This window comes from Ranitomeya imitator, chromosome 3, assembly GCF_032444005.1.
Source record: "Ranitomeya imitator isolate aRanImi1 chromosome 3, aRanImi1.pri, whole genome shotgun sequence".
Taxonomy (NCBI): Eukaryota; Metazoa; Chordata; class Amphibia; order Anura; family Dendrobatidae; genus Ranitomeya; species Ranitomeya imitator.
The window spans coordinates 30,840,523-30,857,586 of NC_091284.1; the positions used below are offsets into that span (position 1 = coordinate 30,840,523).

Consider the following 17,064-nt stretch of genomic DNA (forward strand, 5'->3'; position numbering starts at 1 on the left):
AATGTATGTACACGGTGACAGCACCAGCAGAATAGTGAGTGCAGCTCTGGAGTATAATACAGGATGTAACTCAGGATCAGTAATGTAATGTATGTACACAGTTACTGCACCAGCAGAATAGTGAGTGCAGCTCTGGAGTATAATACAGGATGTAACTCAGGATCAGTAATGTAATGTATGTACACAGTGACTGCACCAGCAGAATAGTGAGTGCAGCTCTGGAGTATACATTTCAGATCCTCATCTCATAAGAGGGAGCAGTAGGAAAGTAAATTGTTTTTTTCTTACTAATAATGGGGTATTGGCAAACTGTGATTTGCTATAAAGTGAATATACTGAATGTTTCCTAAAATGGTGACATCTTCTCCTTCCCTTGCAGACGTACACATGACGGAGCAGGACGCCCTGATTGTATGTTTTGTACTATGAGGGCGGTCAGGACGTGTGACCTCTTCTGTGTCTCTTACGGGTATTGGAGTGTTATCTGCACACTGTGACTGACGGCCACCACAACCCTCTGCTGTACGACTGATTAATGTCACATCGGCGCCATCTCGTGGCCAATCCAGACTTTTCTTCCTCCTGGTTGTAGTGCGCCATCTACAAGCTGACATGTACAGACTCTGCGCTGGCCTAGTGTGTACACTCCTTGTATTCAATTGTTTTACAATATTTGTGTGTTTTTTTTTTTTGTTATCTCTATGTTCCAATGTTTGCAAATCCAGGCGGGAACACCAAGACGTGGTTACACCTACATTTCTTTATTGGTAGCAAAGTCACCTTGTGTCTCAAATCAGAGGGAAAAAAATTGATTCTATTGAAACAGACCGCCATCTACAGGACATGAGCGGCATTGCAACACACCACCAGTCACTTCAATAAACGAGTTGCAATACCGGACTCCACCTGCAGATAGAGGTGGCGCTGTTTTTTTTTTTTTTGTTTTTTTATTTGTTTATCCTGAGCTGACACTAACGATGACTTACGGTTGTGGCAAGTCTGAGACTTTTCCATTTATATGTATTTTATTTCTTTGCGCTCTTAATTTTTACTGTGATGGCGGTTACAGTGTAAAGTTACGGTCATTAGCCCGACTGCTGGACAGATGGGCCAGGTAATTTCATGTAGCATAGAAGGTCCGCACACAACATCCCCCTCCCAATCCAGTGCTTTGGAGTCAGATACCCCTGGAGCCGCCATATAGTGCCATATTCCTTTAATAGTCACACTGTATATAGCTTTCTCACAAGAGAATTCTTAGAACATATTTTATCACTTTAAAAAAAAAAAGTCAGAATGAACAAAGAACAGCAATTCTATAGGAGTTTTTTTATTTTATTTCTGTGTTTACTATGAATTTTAAAGTACGGGTCATTACAAGTTACTTTTAAGTGTGTTTTTTTTTTGCAAAAATCAGACTTTTCTATTTTTTTTTTTATAACTTCCTATTGATTAATTCCAGAAGTAAAGAAAAAAAAAAAGTAAAGCAAATTTTCACAACCACTGCCTCATTACTTCTATCACTAAGGCGCAAAATTAGATCCTACATTGTATTTTTCCTCTATGAATGGGCAGACGTAGACATGGAATATCCCTTGAAACCTGTAGATTTTAGTTGCAGTACCGGAGTGTGACCACCTGGTGCGCTGTTACAGGGAAACAGAGTTTTCTACTTAATGTATCAAATCCTAAGCTATTTCTCCACAGCTCCACCTAGTGGTAAATATTGTAGTGAACATCTTGCCATACTTATAGACTTGATCCCATTGACTATAATGGAGCCTGTCAGGCCTCTGTTAGTTTTGGATGCTTTCAATAAAGCCATCACAAGTTGTTTTTTTTTTACGGTTAAGTATACTTTTACATTCTCTTCTATAATGCTTATGACCTGGAAAAAAAAAAATTAAACTCCTTCTATCCAACTGATTGGGGAAAGATGGAGGAGCACAATAACACTTGACTACAGGATCTGACTACAAGGAGTTTTTGTAGTCTGTAACTATGGAAACCCCTAAGTCTGCCCAGGTGCTGTATGCACAAGACGATTGGTCTATGTATAATGCAGAAGGCGGACTAGCCAATGGGGATAAGAATGTGAAGTATTGATCACCGTGTGCAGGGCCTTCAAGTAATAATGTATAATAAACTTCTGCCAAATTCATCCTTTTTATTTTTGCATTTCATGAAAAAAAAATCATTTCTACATAGACATGCTGAAAAATGCAATTTATGCAAAAAAAAAAAAAAAAAAATCGGTGTCTAATTTTGGGACTCTGCAGTTAATGTGATGGAACGGATACATTTACCATGTAACACATCAATGTTCCGATGAGACCAGATAAATGGTGTTCTGCCCAAATGGGTCTGGTGACTCCCTATAACCCTCCCCCTGAGCGGGACCCACAAGGATTGTGTATTACCAGATACAGTAAGATCATGGGGAGGCGGCTCTTTGTATCAGCGTGTCCCCCCCCAACACAGAAAAAAAAAAAAACTATCAAAAGGTGTAAGGATCACACAAGGCTCATGTATGGTGGGAGCACTTTTATTTCACAATACATAACACTTTTCATGAGGGTCTGTTCATTCATACAGTATTTATTATTCCTTCTGAAAAAGTTTATTAAAAAAAAACAAACCATCTACCAGGTCACTATTGCAGAGTGTCTTTAGGTCCTTATCTAGCAGAGATCTGCAAAAATGTAACATCCGTAAGGGGTCCTGCAGCTGTGTCTAACACAGAGGGAAGAACAGTGAAGGGGGGGGGGGGTGCACCTCGGGGGAAACAAGTGAAGATAGCACAGCACTGTGTGTACACAAACCTCGCATTCAACCTACTTTACTAGGCAGGGACACAGCCTACATTACCGGAAGAGACACAGACCTCACATCCAGCCTATATTACTGAGATACACACAGACCTCACATCCAGCCTATATTACTGGGAGAGACACAGACCTCACATCCAGCCTATATTACTGGGAGAGACACACAGAGATCACATCCAGCCTATATTACTGGGAGAGACACAGACCTCACATCCAGCCTATATTACTGGGAGAGACACAGACCTCACATCCAGCCTATATTACTGGGAGAGACACAGACCTCACATCCAGCCTATATTACTGGGAGAGACACACAGACCTCACATCCAGCCTATATTACTGGGAGAGACACAGACCTCACATCCAGTCTATATTACTGGGAGGCACACAGACCTCACATCCAGCCTATATTACTGGGAGAGACACACAGACCTCACATCCAGCCTATATTACTGGGAGAGACACACAGACCTCACATCCAGCCTATATTACTGGGAGACACACAGACCTCACATCCAGCCTATATTACTGGGAGAGACACACAGACCTCACATCCAGCCTATATTACTGGGAGAGACACAGACCTCACATCCAGCCTATATTACTGGGAGAGACACACAGACCTCACATCCAGCCTATATTACTGGGAGAGACACACAGAGCTCACATCCAGCCTATATTACTGGGAGAGACACACAGACCTCACATCCAGCCTATATTACTGGGAGAGACACACAGACCTCACATCCAGTCTATATTAGGCCGGTTTCACACGTCAGTGGCTCCGGTACGTGAGGTGACCGTTTCCTCATGTACCGGAGACACTGACTCACGTACACACATTGAAATCAATGTGTCTCTGCACATGTCAGCGTCTTTTCACGGACCGTGTGTCCGTGTGCAAAACACGGAGACATGTCAGTGTTCGTGGGAGCGCACGGATTACACGGACCCATTAAAGTCAATGGGTCCATGTAAAACACGTACCGCACATGGACGTTGTCCGTGTGCAGTCCGTGTACCGTGCAGGAGACAGCGCTACAGTAAGCACTGTCCCCCCCATATGGTGCTGAAGCCGCGATTCATATCTTCACTGCAGCAGCGTTTGCTGTAGAGAAGATATGAAAAATCCTTTTTTTTTTGTTTCTCGTGTTTAAAATAAAGATCCCTGTCACCTCCCACCCTCTGTGCGCCCGCCCGCTGTTATTAAAATACTCACTCGGCTCCCTCCCAGTGTCCTGTCCTGGCCGCAGCTTCTCTTGTGCGGCCCCACGTGACCGCATACATTACAGAAATGAATATGCGGCTCCACCTCTATGGGTGGACCTCACATCCAGCCTATATTACTGGGAGAGACACACAGACCTCACATCCAGTCTATATTACTGGGAGAGACACACAGACCTCACATCCAGTCTATATTACTGGGAGAGACAAACAATTCCCATCCAGCCTATATTACTGGGAGAGACACACAAAGCTCACATCCAGCCTATATTACTGGGAGAATCCCACAACTCCCATCCAGCCTGGAGCCTAGATGTAATACTAGTGATATTCTATGGTTCGGAGTGTAACAGTCACGTGCATGATCAGAAGATATCACGCACTTTTTCGTTGTGGAAGTGAGCAGAGCCAGAATACTCTACGGACCTGGTCAGATGGCCATATAACATGGACTGGCCGTTGGCTCTTCTGACCAAAGCTTGATGGCTGCGTAGACATACATGCCATCACGCTCAGGTCAGGAGAGCCGACGGCCATTCTGAGCATTGCTATGCGCTTGTTGTGTATACGGCCATCTGACTGCGCCCTTAGGCCGACCTTGACCGCCTCTGATACAGACTTCCGAGGTGTAAATCTGGTATAGAAGGCAAGAGCTGACTATATTGGAGCCACTGAACCATTCCCATTTTTAGGGGTATCAGACACTCCCTCCCCCTACCTCCGGCCATGGGCCACATCAATTCCAACTGTTAAAAGTATCCGAGTGGTCAGGAAGCCGGTATTGTTAACAGCTGAAGTGGAGAACAGTCGCTGGATCCATGCTCCATCGCTTACTCCGGCAGGCCGTTTCCAGCCCGCAGTCTTCTGTAGGCCCAGAGCCTTGTAGATGACCTTGTGGAGCATGAAGATGTCACTGCAAGACTGGATTGAAGAGGAGAAAGCAGCTGTGGTGGACACGAAGGCTGGATTTTTGTTTTGTGGCTCCGATAATGGAGGAACCATCATACTATATGGAAGGTTGTAGGGAACCCTAATACTATATAGGGGCCAGTGGGGGACCCTCATACTGTAGGGGGATGAGATGTTATTACTGCTTTACCCTTCTTCCCTCTTCAGTCCCGATGCTGTCCGTTATTGTTATAATGCAAGTTATCGTGTATTTACAGTTATGTTGTGGTACGACTACATGGTACATGTATTACCTTTCACAAATCATGGTATTGCCACACTATACAGGTGTGTTACCATGTTCTATAACTTTACTTTTTAACACCTTATTAAGTACATGTTCACAGCTGGCCACTAGATGGGGAGCATCATAGTTCGTGGGCCTCCAGCTAGTGTATGGTAGAATAAACTGGTAGGAAGGGCTGCTGTGAGAAAAGTTAGGAATGTTTTCCTGTAGAGAGGCAGAGAGGGAGGGACGCCCAAAGAGTCCACATGGGCTTTAAGCCCAGGATGCTACACCAGCCAGCAAGTATAAGGAACCTCAGCCATCCACAAATATAATACAGTAGCAGTACAGATTGAAGGGCAACTCATTGTATGGGCAGAAACCCTTAGGACCGGGGCGAAGCGGTCTCGGAAACCCCTAGATGCAGTCAGTACAGAAAGTAGAAGCACGGTGCAGTTGCAGAGCAGAGGACAGAAGGACAGTACCCCCTTGCAGCGACCGATCGCTACGATAATTTATGATCTTGAGTCTGGGGCGAAACAGATCGAGGGATGTGTAGCTGTAGCGGGAAGGTGTGGAGAATGTGTCGGGGAATTGTCCGACCCGTGTGTGCGCGTGGTTACAGAAGAGTACCGCAAGGAATGAACATGAACAATGTATCTAGAAGTCAGTTGTAAAGCTTGTGGAACCCATGGAGGAGCTATGTAATTTTACAAGTAAAGGTAATGATGTTGAAGTTGACAAAGACTGTGTCTGTTTCTCACATCCCTCAGCGCAGGGAAGCACCGGAAGGAACAGAACCTGAGGGCACAGGTATGCTGACTAAGATACACCATTTCCCTGTAAGGGGAGGCCGGTACCTAAAGGCTCAACCGTCCCCGGCCGTGACTACAGCCCGGTCTGACCCTTGCAATACTATGTAGGGGGGGGGAAATCATCATACTATGTGGGGAGGCTACAGGGCACATTCTAGGTAGGGTTTTGGTGTGTGTGACCATCAGATTGTAGGAGACTGTGGTGTATACTATACTGTGTGTGGGGGGCTGGGGTGATAATCATACTGTGTAGGTGGAGGAATGGGAGATTATTCCGTATTGGGGCATCTAACTCCATGGGGGCCATGGAAGGGTATCACAGCGGGTGAGAACACTAAGGGGCTTCGGTGGGGGGGGAAATAAGTGCTACATTACATATCCCGCTTGGTGTCTTAAAGTTGGGAATTCTGTCCTGTGCCTGAGCCTATCTGCCGTGCTAGGACTGCTGGAAAGGGGTCCTGTGATTTCTGTTATAGAGGGGGGCATTATAATAAAGAGACATTGGTGAATCATTATCCTTATAATAAGATAAATAAGAGTGCAGGAGGCATAAATTATAACGAGAAAGCATGGTGGGGGGGTTGTATTGGAACTAGGTTCAGGAAATTGAGGACCGACAAATAAAATAAAATTAAAAAAAAAAAAAGTACAAAAGTGGCCAAAAAGTAAGGGGATCATGTAGAGACCCACCAATGGTACCACTTTTAGTGAGAATTCCTAGCAGGGAAATTTGGCCAATCTCTGTTGTGCGGCTCGGAGCCGCTTCATCTTCTCATGTAAATCCTTCCGCTCCCGCGCCAGAGTGTCGTTCTCCATCAGTAACACAGCGAGGTTCTCCTTGTCCTGGAGCAGAGACAACATTTGTGATTGCAGCTTGTCAGCAAATTCATGGAGCATGTAGTGCAGAATGATCAGGGGGATCTGGTTTGACAAACGGGCGGTCGTGTTCTAGACGAAATATAAGAAGCCGAATATTAATTGATCTATCTCCATATCATACTGTGGTACATAATTATACAGTATTATAGTAGTTATATTCTTGTACATGGGGCAGTATTATAGTAGTTATATTCTTGTATATAGGAGCAGTATTATAGTAGTTATATTCTTGTATATAGGAGCAGTATTATAGTAGTGATATTCTTGTACATATGAGCAGTATTATAGTAGTTATATTCTTGTACATAGAAGCAGTATTATAATAGTGATATTCTTGTACATAGGAGCAGTATTATAGTAGTTATATTCTTGCACATAGGAGCAGTATTATAGTAGTTATATTCTTGTACATAGGGGCAGTATTATAGTAGTTATATTCTTGTACATAGGGGCAGTATTATAGTAGTTATATTCTTGTACATAGGAGCAGTATTATAGTAGTTATATTCTTGCACATAGGAGCAGTATTATAGTAGTTATATTCTTGTACATAGGAGTTGTATTATAGTAGTTATATTCTTGTACATAGTGGCAGTATTATAGTAGCTGTATTCTTGTACACGGGCGAAACACGCGTCGGGGCGTTACTGGGCAGCGGTGCACAAACTATGGGTAAGCATTGATCTATTTATAAATCTGATTTTCACATTATACATTGAATTCTCATCATCCGGGTACAATAGATGTTGAAATTGCCTTAAAGGATGTCTTTGGGAATTTTATGTTTAAATGAGAGCAATATTGATTATAGTGTATCTGTGTATCTCAATGCTTGACACGACATGGTTGGTTGCGGTATTTCCGCGGCTCATGGAATTTTGATTAATTCTCTTTGATAAATCTCACATGGTGTTATGTACAATTTTCAAATTTGTTTTCAATAAACTTTATTGATTTTATAATAGTGTGATATAGTGGTCTGTGGGTACTTGGTACTCATTTTGTGATAGCTATATGGACTTGTCCACTAATCGATATTAGGTTGGTTATTATTGATAGAGAAGCAAGTACAAGAATGCTTCTGGCTAAGATTAGCTATTTCTGCTTTTTGAATCTGTATTTTGATTCTTGTACATAGCGGCAGTATTATAGTAGTTATATTCTTGTACATAGGGGCAGTATTATAGTAGTTATATTCTTGTACATAGGGGCAGTATTATAGTAGTTATATTCTTGTACATAGGAGCAGTATTATAGTAGTTATATTCTTGTACATAGCGGCAGTATTATAGTAGTTATATTCTTGTACATAGGGGCAGTATTATTGTAGTTATATTCCTGTACATAGGAGCAGTATTATAGTAGTTATATTCTTGTACATAGGAGCAGTATTATAGCAATTATATTCTTGCACATAGAGGCAGTATTATAGTAGTTATATTCTTGTACATAGGAGCAGTATTATAGTAGTTATATTCTTGCACGTAGAGGCAGTATTATAGTAGTTATATTCTTGTACATAGGGGCAGTATTATAGTAGTTATATTCCTGTACATAGCAGCAGTATTATAGTAGTTATATTCTTGTACACAGGAGCAGTATTATAGTAGTTATATTCTTGTACATAGGAGCAGTATTATAGTAGTTATATTCTTGTACATAGGAGCAGTATTATAGTAGTTATATTCTTGTACATAGGGGGCAGTATTATAGTAGTTATATTCTTGTACATAGGGGCAGTATTATAGTAGTTATATTCTTGTACATAGGGGCAGTATTATAGTAGTTATAGTCTTGTACATAGGGGCAGTATTATAGTAGTTATATTGTTGTACATAGGGGCAGTATTATAGTAGTTATATTCTTGTACATAGGTGCAGTATTATAGTAGTTATATTCTTGTATATAGGGGGCAGTATTATAGTAGTTATATTCTTGTACATAGGTGCAGTATTATAGTAGTTATAATCTTGTACATAGGAGCAGTATTATAGTAGTTATATTCTTGTATATAGGGGGCAGTATTATAGCAGTTATATTCTTGTACATAGGTGCAGTATTATAGTAGTTATATTCTTGTACATAGGGGGCAGTATTATAGTAGTTATATTCTTGTACATAGGGGCAGTATTATAGTAGTTATATTCTTGTACATAGGAGCAGTATTATAGTAGTTATATTCTTGTACATAGGAGCAGTATTATAGTAATATTCTTGCATGCGGGGGCAGTTTAACCATCGTTTCTCTAGGTTTGAGCACATTATACAGAACTAACCTTGAAATACGCCTGGATGTGTTGGGACATCTCCTGGACAGATAGTTGTATCTGTGACGGTGTGGATAAAGAATTGGTTTCCTTAGTTGCCTCTGCCCGGACGTCCTTCAGAGATCCACCATAAATCGTGTCCTGGCAGTAGATGATCTGTTCCATCTTAAATTGTGTACGGATCGCTTTCTCAGCTGCCTTTTGTTGCTTAATGCAAATATCTTCTAGCTTTCCCTTGACAAATATAAGAAATAGACTAATAAATGGGTTTGTTCCACCCGAGACATTTATGGTGTACAGATAGGAGATGCCATATATCTACTGCATGCCAGGGGCCTGTTCTAGTGAGGGGGACTTCCATCCATTAAACATTTATGGTGTATTCCATCAGCATGCCACATAATTTCTCAGGATTGTGCAGATTAACAAAGTGGAGAAAAAAAAAGTATATATAGAATTATAAAATTCATTTAAATGGTAGAATTATTGGTTCCTGTAGCTTCCACTAGGGGGAGCTCGCTGCATACAGAGTTTTACAAGTTGCCATTAGTTCAGTACTAGTTGTAAAGTGTATTCACAGCAACAGACAGGTTCATGGAGAACAGACTCCTTTATAGAGAGCCCGGTTGGTTGGTTTTAGCCTTCAGTTTTTTCGTGACTTCTACTCCAGGACACTGACGACACGTAGTATCCGAGAGCATCATTAGGGTTAGACAAAGAACAGATGAGTCCAGATAAAATGTGCAACACTACATCAATCTGGTTGGATGGAATCTGGGAATTTAAGATGCAACAGGGACCAGATGAAATCATAGAGGCCAAGTGTAATTCATTTGATTCAATGGATACCAAAATAATGGAATTTTACCACATTAGTTTACATGATTTTTGCAAATTATAAAACCGCAATTCTAATCCTACCTTTGCATTTCTGTAAAGATTGAGGTAATGGCTGAAGTGCTTCTTCGCCATCTCATTGAATGTCGATCTGACGAGTTCTGAAAAATGAAGATTTGCAGTCAGCACATATTCTGAGCTTCTTTCAGAAAGGAAAAATGGCTCGTATACCATCTTGTTTGCACAGGAGCTTTACTACCTGTAGAGATGGGGTGGAGGGGGAAAAGGACAGACGGAGGAAGGGGGATCTGTCAAAAAAGAAAGAAGGAAAGGAGGAAGGGAGGGGAAAGGAAAAGGGGAAAGATGTAGGAAGGCAGGAAGGGGAAAGTGGAAGAAGGGCAGGCAGGAAGAAAGGCAGGCAGGAAGAAAGGCAGGGCAAAGGAGAAGGGAAAAGAGGAAGGAAGGGAGGGGAAAGAGGAAGAAGAGCAGGCAGGAAGAAAGGCAGGGCAAAGGAGAAGGGGAAGGCAGGAAGTAAGGAAGGAAGGGAGGGAGGGGAAAGAGGGAGGAAGGGAGGGAAGGAGTAAGGAAGGGCAGGCAGAAAGAAAGGCAGGTGAAAGGAGAAGGGAAAAGAGGAAGGACAGAAGGGAGGAAGGGGAAAGAGGAAGAAGGGCAGGCAGGAAGAAAGGCAGGGTAAAGGAGAAGGGGAAGGCAGGAAGTAAGGAAGGGGAAAGAGGAAGGAAGGGAGGGGAAGGTGGAAGGGCGGGCAGGCAGGAAGAAAGGCAGGGGAAAGGAGAAGGAAGGCAGGGAGGTGAAAATGGAAGAAGGGCAGGCAGGCAGAAAGGTAGGAAATGAAAGGAAGACAGGCAGGAAAGGGAAAGAAGAAGGAGAAAGAGAAAATAAGGGGAAAAGGGAAAGGAGAAGGAAGAAAGGCAGGTAGAAATCAAGACTGAGGGAAAGAGAGAGAGAGAAAAAAGAAAGATGGAAGGAAGAAGGGTAGTTGACAGGAGGTGCAAGACTGGGAAGGAAAAAAATAAAAAAAAATAGAGACATTTTCCGAGCACAGTAACATAGTAACATAGTAACATAGTTAGTAAGGCCGAAAAAAGACATTTGTGCATCCAGTTCAGCCTATATTCCATCATAATAAATACCCAGATCTACGTCCTTCTACAGAACCTAATTGTATGATACAATATTGTTCTGCTCCAGGAAGACATCCAGGCCTCTCTTGAACCCCTCGACTGAGTTCGCCATCACCACCTCCTCAGGCAAGCAATTCCAGATTCTCACTGCCCTAACAGTAAAGAATCCTCTTCTATGTTGGTGGAAAAACCTTCTCTCCTCCAGACGCAAAGAATGCCCCCTTGTGCCCGTCACCTTCCTTGGTATAAACAGATCCTCAGCGAGATATTTGTATTGTCCCCTTATATACTTATACATGGTTATTAGATCGCCCCTCAGTCGTCTTTTCTAGACTAAATAATCCTAATTTCGCTAATCTATCTGGGTATTGTAGTTCTCCCATCCCCTTTATTAATTTTGTTGCCCTCCTTTGTACTCTCTGTAGTTCCATTATATCCTTCCTGAGCACCGGTGCCCAAAACTGGACACAGTACTCCATGTGCGGTCTAACTAGGGATTTGTACAGAGGCAGTATAATGCTCTCATCATGTGTATCCAGACCTCTTTTAATGCACCCCATGATCCTGTTTGCCTTGGCAGCTGCTGCCTGGCACTGGCTGCTCCAGGTAAGTTTATCATTAACTAGGATCCCCAAGTCCTTCTCCCTGTCAGATTTACCCAGTGGTTTCCTATTCAGTGTGTAATGGTGACATTGATTCCTTCTTCCCATGTGTATAACCTTACATTTATCATTGTTAAACCTCATCTGCCACCTTTCAGCCCAAGTTTCCAACTTATCCAGATCCATCTGTAGCAGAATACTATCTTCTCTTGTATTAACTGCTTTACATAGTTTTGTATCATCTGCAAATATCGATATTTTACTGTGTAAACCTTCTACCAGATCATTAATGAATATGTTGAAGAGAACAGGTCCCAATACTGACCCCTGCGGTACCCCACTGGTCACAGCGACCCAGTTAGAGACTATACCATTTATAACCACCCTCTGCTTTCTATCACTAAGCCAGTTACTAACCCATTTACACCCATTTTCCCCCAGACCAAGCATTCTCATTTTGTGTACCAACCTCTTGTGCGGCACGGTATCAAACGCTTTGGAAAAATCGAGATATACCACGTCCAATGACTCACCGTGGTCCAGCCTATAGCTTACCTCTTCATAAAAACTGATTAGATTGGTTTGACAGGAGCGATTTCTCATAAACCCATGCTGATATGGAGTTAAACAGTTATTCTCATTGAGATAATCCAGAATAACATCCCTCAGAAACCCTTCAAATATTTTACCAACAATAGAGGTTAGACTTACTGGCCTATAATTTCCAGGTTCACTTTTAGAGCCCTTTTTGAATATTGGCACCACATTTGCTATGCGCCAATCCTGCGGAACAGACCCTGTCGCTATAGAGTCCCTAAAAATAAGAAATAATGGTTTATCTATTACATTACTTAGTTCTCTTAGCACTCGTGGGTGTATGCCATCCGGACCCGGAGATTTATCTATTTTAATCTTATTTAGCCGGTTTCGCACCTCTTCTTGGGTTAGATTGGTGACCCTTAATATAGGGTTTTCATTGTTTCTTGGGATTTCACCTAGCATTTCATTTTCCACCGTGAATACCGTGGAGAAGAAGGTGTTTAATATGTTAGCTTTTTCCTCGTCATCTACAACCATTCTTTCCTCACTATTTTTTAAGGGGCCTACATTTTCAGTTTTTATTCTTTTACTATTGATATAGTTGAAGAACAGTTTGGGATTAGTTTTACTCTCCTTAGCAATGTGCTTCTCTGTTTCCTTTTTGGCAGCTTTAATTAGTTTTTTAGATAAAGTATTTTTCTCCCTATAGTTTTTTAGAGCTTCAATGTGAAAGCAGGTTGAGACCCCTAGAAAAAGAAGTAATGAATTTTTATCCCCAACTACCAACAATCCAATGTGTCTATTGAGGCAGACAGATCAGACATTTTAAATGTAAAGGTTTATTCTTTTGATCCAGCCCCACATCCTACATATAAGCTTTTTCGTTGCAGAAGCAGACAGGTCATTTTTTCCTGAGAGAAGTAAAAGACACTCTGTCCCTACAGCACACACTTATCACAATATAAAAACCTTCAAATTTTGTAGTTCAAGGTCAATTGAGCAGATCAACAATTAGAGGGCGATGGTCATCCCTCTCGGTTTTCTTGTCCACTGTTGTCCGGACAATTTTGTCTGTGACCTACCTGTGACGTCGTTCAGATTGTCCACGGCCGGCTCCTCGAATGTCTGGATTTGATTCTTTGCAATGTTTTCAAATGTTTTGTAGTTGACGAACCCTGTAAGTTCCCGGCCACGATGTTTCTGCTCATACACAGTAATGTCCTTTCTTAATTCCTGGGGGACTGGAAGGCAATGGGTCGTTTATCAATTTAAAAAAGAAAAAAAAAAAAAAAAGTTATCGAGAAGGTAAAAATCTAGTTTTTACATATGAAAAATGGATTGATGGTGGCTCTCTGTTTTGCCTCATTAAAGGTGGTCAAAAGGCTTGGGATCCCGCTTGTATAAGCCAAAGTAGAGATCAGCAGACCAATCTTTATGGTTACCATGGATGGTTGGATCCAGTTTGTTGAAGACCCCCAACCCACCCTTAGGATCCTTTAAGGGATAGTTGGGTGGGGTGGTGTCCCCCTCTACATTAAATATACAGTACGGTGTAAAAGCCCATGATGGTTGAGCGTTTCTAATCTAAGGGATAGCAATAAGAAAGCAGATATGTACAGATAGAACTTCCCATGATTTTAGTGACAGGAGAGGCGACGTGCTTGGTGGTTTCAACGGTCTACAGTTGCCTTCCACTTCCATACTTTAGCAATAGTCGTCACAATTCCCCCAAATATCAAGGAATTCGGGTGGGGCATGTTAAATTCTGCATTTTGTGATCTATACCTACATTCATTGGCGGATCGCTTCAGATCTTTTTCCCATTTGTAGAATTTTATTCGGATGTAGGTGAAAGCTTTCAACTGTTTGTCTGCGACTTCCTCTTCCCCTTGTAGGACTTGAGTGATGCCGTCGGCAAAATGCTTGAGTTTCTACGGAGACGATAGAAATTGAACAAAAAGGTGAATCTGCAGTGAGATCCGGAGTATATAGGATATATAACTGTATGGGCACGTGGACGACCGATACAGTACAGTGATGGGAGTTTATAAACTCCGCTCAAACGGATCTTACCTCTATGAGAAATAACAACTTCTCCGTCTCCGTTTCCGGGACGCCGGCACCGATCATCTTCACTTTCTTCTCTACCTCCTGTAGTTTGGTCTTGATTTGACTCTCCAGGCTGGGTATAGTCCTCTAAAACATACAAAGAAATGAATATTATTACAAATACCCCCCTAATATCCACTTGGCCAACCTTCTAAGACAGGAAAATGTCATTTTCTCACTAAGGGGCACAGAGCTTGGTGGTTACAGTCACTCATAGTGGAGCAAACTTCATGGTTACAGTCTCTGAAGAGGAACATGATAGGACCCCCATCTATTAGACCTAAAATGGCTTATTTTCAAGAAGACTTACAGAAATATGTGCCACGAGCTCAACAGTCAGTTTTTCTGCCAGCAAAGGAATTGTGGCACGTCCCTCTTCTTGAAGAACCCTGAAAAGCGAACACGGACGACATTAAAAGTGGTTCCAGGGTTTGTACAAAATACATTTCATCTCAGACGTTAAGATTAGGGAGGAACATAAAGAGAATACAAAGCACAAAATAAATCCCCCAAAATAAATATAAAAAAAAAAATATATATTATATATATAATGATGTTCGTCCTTCGTTTTCGAAGATGACCATGACTTCAGGGTTAGAAGAGAATTAATAGATATATATATATATCCCGACTCATCCTCAGTCACTGAGGTCAGCGGCACGTGCCATCAGCTGAAGTGCTATCAATGTCATGTCAGTGTGCTGCCGACAATAACAGGCACCTGTGGCAGTGGAGTTGGCTCAGAGTTGGACCCGGGGAGGGCGAGTAAAGTGCTTTTTTTTTTTTAAGCAAACAGCAGCCTAGGTCAGAGGTTTTATGAAAAAAAAAAAAGCTTTAAAACATGTCCTGCTGTTGGACAATGGTAAGAATTGCAGAGGGATCATACAGCCAATTTTTTACTAGTAGAGCCGGACCCTCATCCATCATTATAGGTGCAGATGTTTTTATTTATTTTATTTTTTTGCATTTACCTGAAATGTTCATGATCCTCAAAGAACATTTGCTCATTTAGTAGGGCGGTCTCCAGGCAGGTGTTGTTCTGGATCTCACTCTGCCCCCGACACTTGACTATCATGAAGCCTTTCTTAAGAGTGTACACCAGATTCCGGACGACACTTACGACATCTGGTTCAGATCCTTTGTCAACTAAATCCGGCTTAGTCAGGATCCCTGGGAAAGACAGTGACGGGTCATCTATATAGGGATTTATGGAACTGAGCAATGGAGAATCATCATCATCCACACCGATATCTACATCCTGCCTGCGGTATATGTGATCATTGATGTAATTCGTGATTTACACCAACATGAGGTCTCAGTGATAACATCGCCTTGCTGCAGCCGCAAGCAAAGTCTTAGATTTGGACGTATACTTAGTCCAAGTCTTGTTTTTTTGACTCTTATTCAAACTATTTAATTACCCTAACCATAGCTCTCTTACCAGATCATGGTCTCTCCTCTCAGAAAAGTTGCAAAAGTAGTGCACAGGATTCAAGGATGTTGCCAGCCGAAATGAATGCGACATTGGCAGCTACGCTCTGCATAGGCAGTGACCGAAATGATAACTGTTACTTCTTTATACTGAGAGCTTTTCATATTCCCAGGCAGACAATCACTTTTCCCCTAGTGCCTGTCCAATATACAGATACAGGTGCTTCTCACTAAATTAGAATATCATGAAAATTTATTAATTTCAGTTCTTCAATAGAAAAAGTGAAATATTATATTGAGTCTTTACAAACAGAGTGATCTATTCCAAGTGCTTATTTCTGTTAATCTTGATGATTATGGCTTACAGCCAATGAAAATCCCAAAGTCATTATTTCAGTAGATTAAAATAATTAACACACACATGTAAAGGCTTCCTAAGTGTTTTTAAAAGGTCCCTTAGTCTGTTTCAGTAGCTCCACAATCATGGGGAAGACTGCTGACCTGACAGATGTCCAGAAAGCAGTCATTGACACACTCCACAAGGAGGGTAAGCCACAAGAGGTCATTGGTAAAGAAGCCGGCTGTTCACAGAGCGCTGTATCCAAGCATATTAATGGAAAGTTGAGTGGAAGGAAAAAGTGTGGTAGAAAAAGGGGCACAAGCAACCGGGATAACCGCAGCCTGGAAAGGATTGTTAAGAAAAGGCCATTCAAAAATTTGGGGGAGATTCACAAGGAGCAGACTGCTGCTGGAGTCATTGCTTCAAGAGCCTCCACACACAGACGTCTCCAGGACATGATCTACAAGTGTCACTGTTGTGAATTCTGTTGTCAAGCTCCCTCCTGTGGTCATGAATGGTACTTCGGCTGGTTCTGTCCATGGGCTTCCTCTGTTGGTTGTGAGTGGGGCTGCGGCTTCTGAGTTTCCTTCCACAGGTGACAAGGTTAATTCGTTAGCTGGCTGCTCTATTTAACTCCACTTAGATCATTGCTCCTTGCCACCTGTCAATGTTCCAGTATTGGTCTGTTCACTCCTGGATCGTTCTTGTGACCTGTCTTCCCAGCAGAAGCTAAGTTCCTGCTTGTTTTTCTTTTGTTTGCTATTTTTTCTGTCCAGCTTGCTATTTTGATTTTTGTCTTGCTTGCTGGAAGCTCTGGGACGTAGAGGGAGCGCCTCCGCACCGTGAGTCGGTGCGAAGGGTCTTTTGCGCCCT

General features: G+C 42.0%; 2 protein-coding genes and 1 long non-coding RNA gene across 6 annotated transcripts in view; 1 reads left to right on the forward strand and 2 right to left on the reverse strand.

Annotated features, from left to right (window-relative positions):
* Positions 1 to 2,161, forward strand: part of TMPRSS2 (transmembrane serine protease 2) — a 65,372-nt gene extending 63,211 nt beyond the window's left edge. The window contains exon 14 of one of the 3 annotated variants that reach the window (XM_069760706.1): positions 380 to 540. In XM_069760706.1, the coding sequence (XP_069616807.1) occupies positions 380 to 391 (12 nt within the window). In that variant the 3' untranslated portion in view covers positions 392 to 540. Of the gene's footprint in view, positions 1 to 379 lie in introns of all 3 variants that reach the window. The other 2 variants (XM_069760704.1, XM_069760705.1) reach the window with 2 other exon arrangements.
* A 986-nt stretch (positions 2,162 to 3,147) lies between these two features.
* LOC138672579 (uncharacterized) lies at positions 3,148 to 3,659 on the reverse strand. Its single transcript, XR_011319748.1, has 3 exons — positions 3,569 to 3,659; positions 3,261 to 3,336; positions 3,148 to 3,221 (listed from the first exon to the last, which is right to left on the reverse strand). It is a non-coding gene; the product is annotated as an uncharacterized lncRNA (long non-coding RNA).
* A 2,939-nt stretch (positions 3,660 to 6,598) lies between these two features.
* The window catches only part of LOC138672576 (interferon-induced GTP-binding protein Mx2-like), a 41,373-nt gene continuing 30,907 nt past the window's right edge, over positions 6,599 to 17,064 (reverse strand). For both annotated transcript variants that reach the window (XM_069760703.1, XM_069760702.1), the window contains 8 exons: positions 15,392 to 15,590; positions 14,731 to 14,809; positions 14,385 to 14,507; positions 14,101 to 14,242; positions 13,394 to 13,552; positions 10,112 to 10,188; positions 9,200 to 9,424; positions 6,599 to 6,992 (listed from right to left, as the gene is read on the reverse strand). In XM_069760703.1, the coding sequence (XP_069616804.1) occupies positions 6,762 to 6,992; positions 9,200 to 9,424; positions 10,112 to 10,188; positions 13,394 to 13,552; positions 14,101 to 14,242; positions 14,385 to 14,507; positions 14,731 to 14,809; positions 15,392 to 15,590 (1,235 nt within the window). In that variant the 3' untranslated portion in view covers positions 6,599 to 6,761. The remainder of the gene's footprint in view (positions 6,993 to 9,199; positions 9,425 to 10,111; positions 10,189 to 13,393; positions 13,553 to 14,100; positions 14,243 to 14,384; positions 14,508 to 14,730; positions 14,810 to 15,391; positions 15,591 to 17,064) is intronic.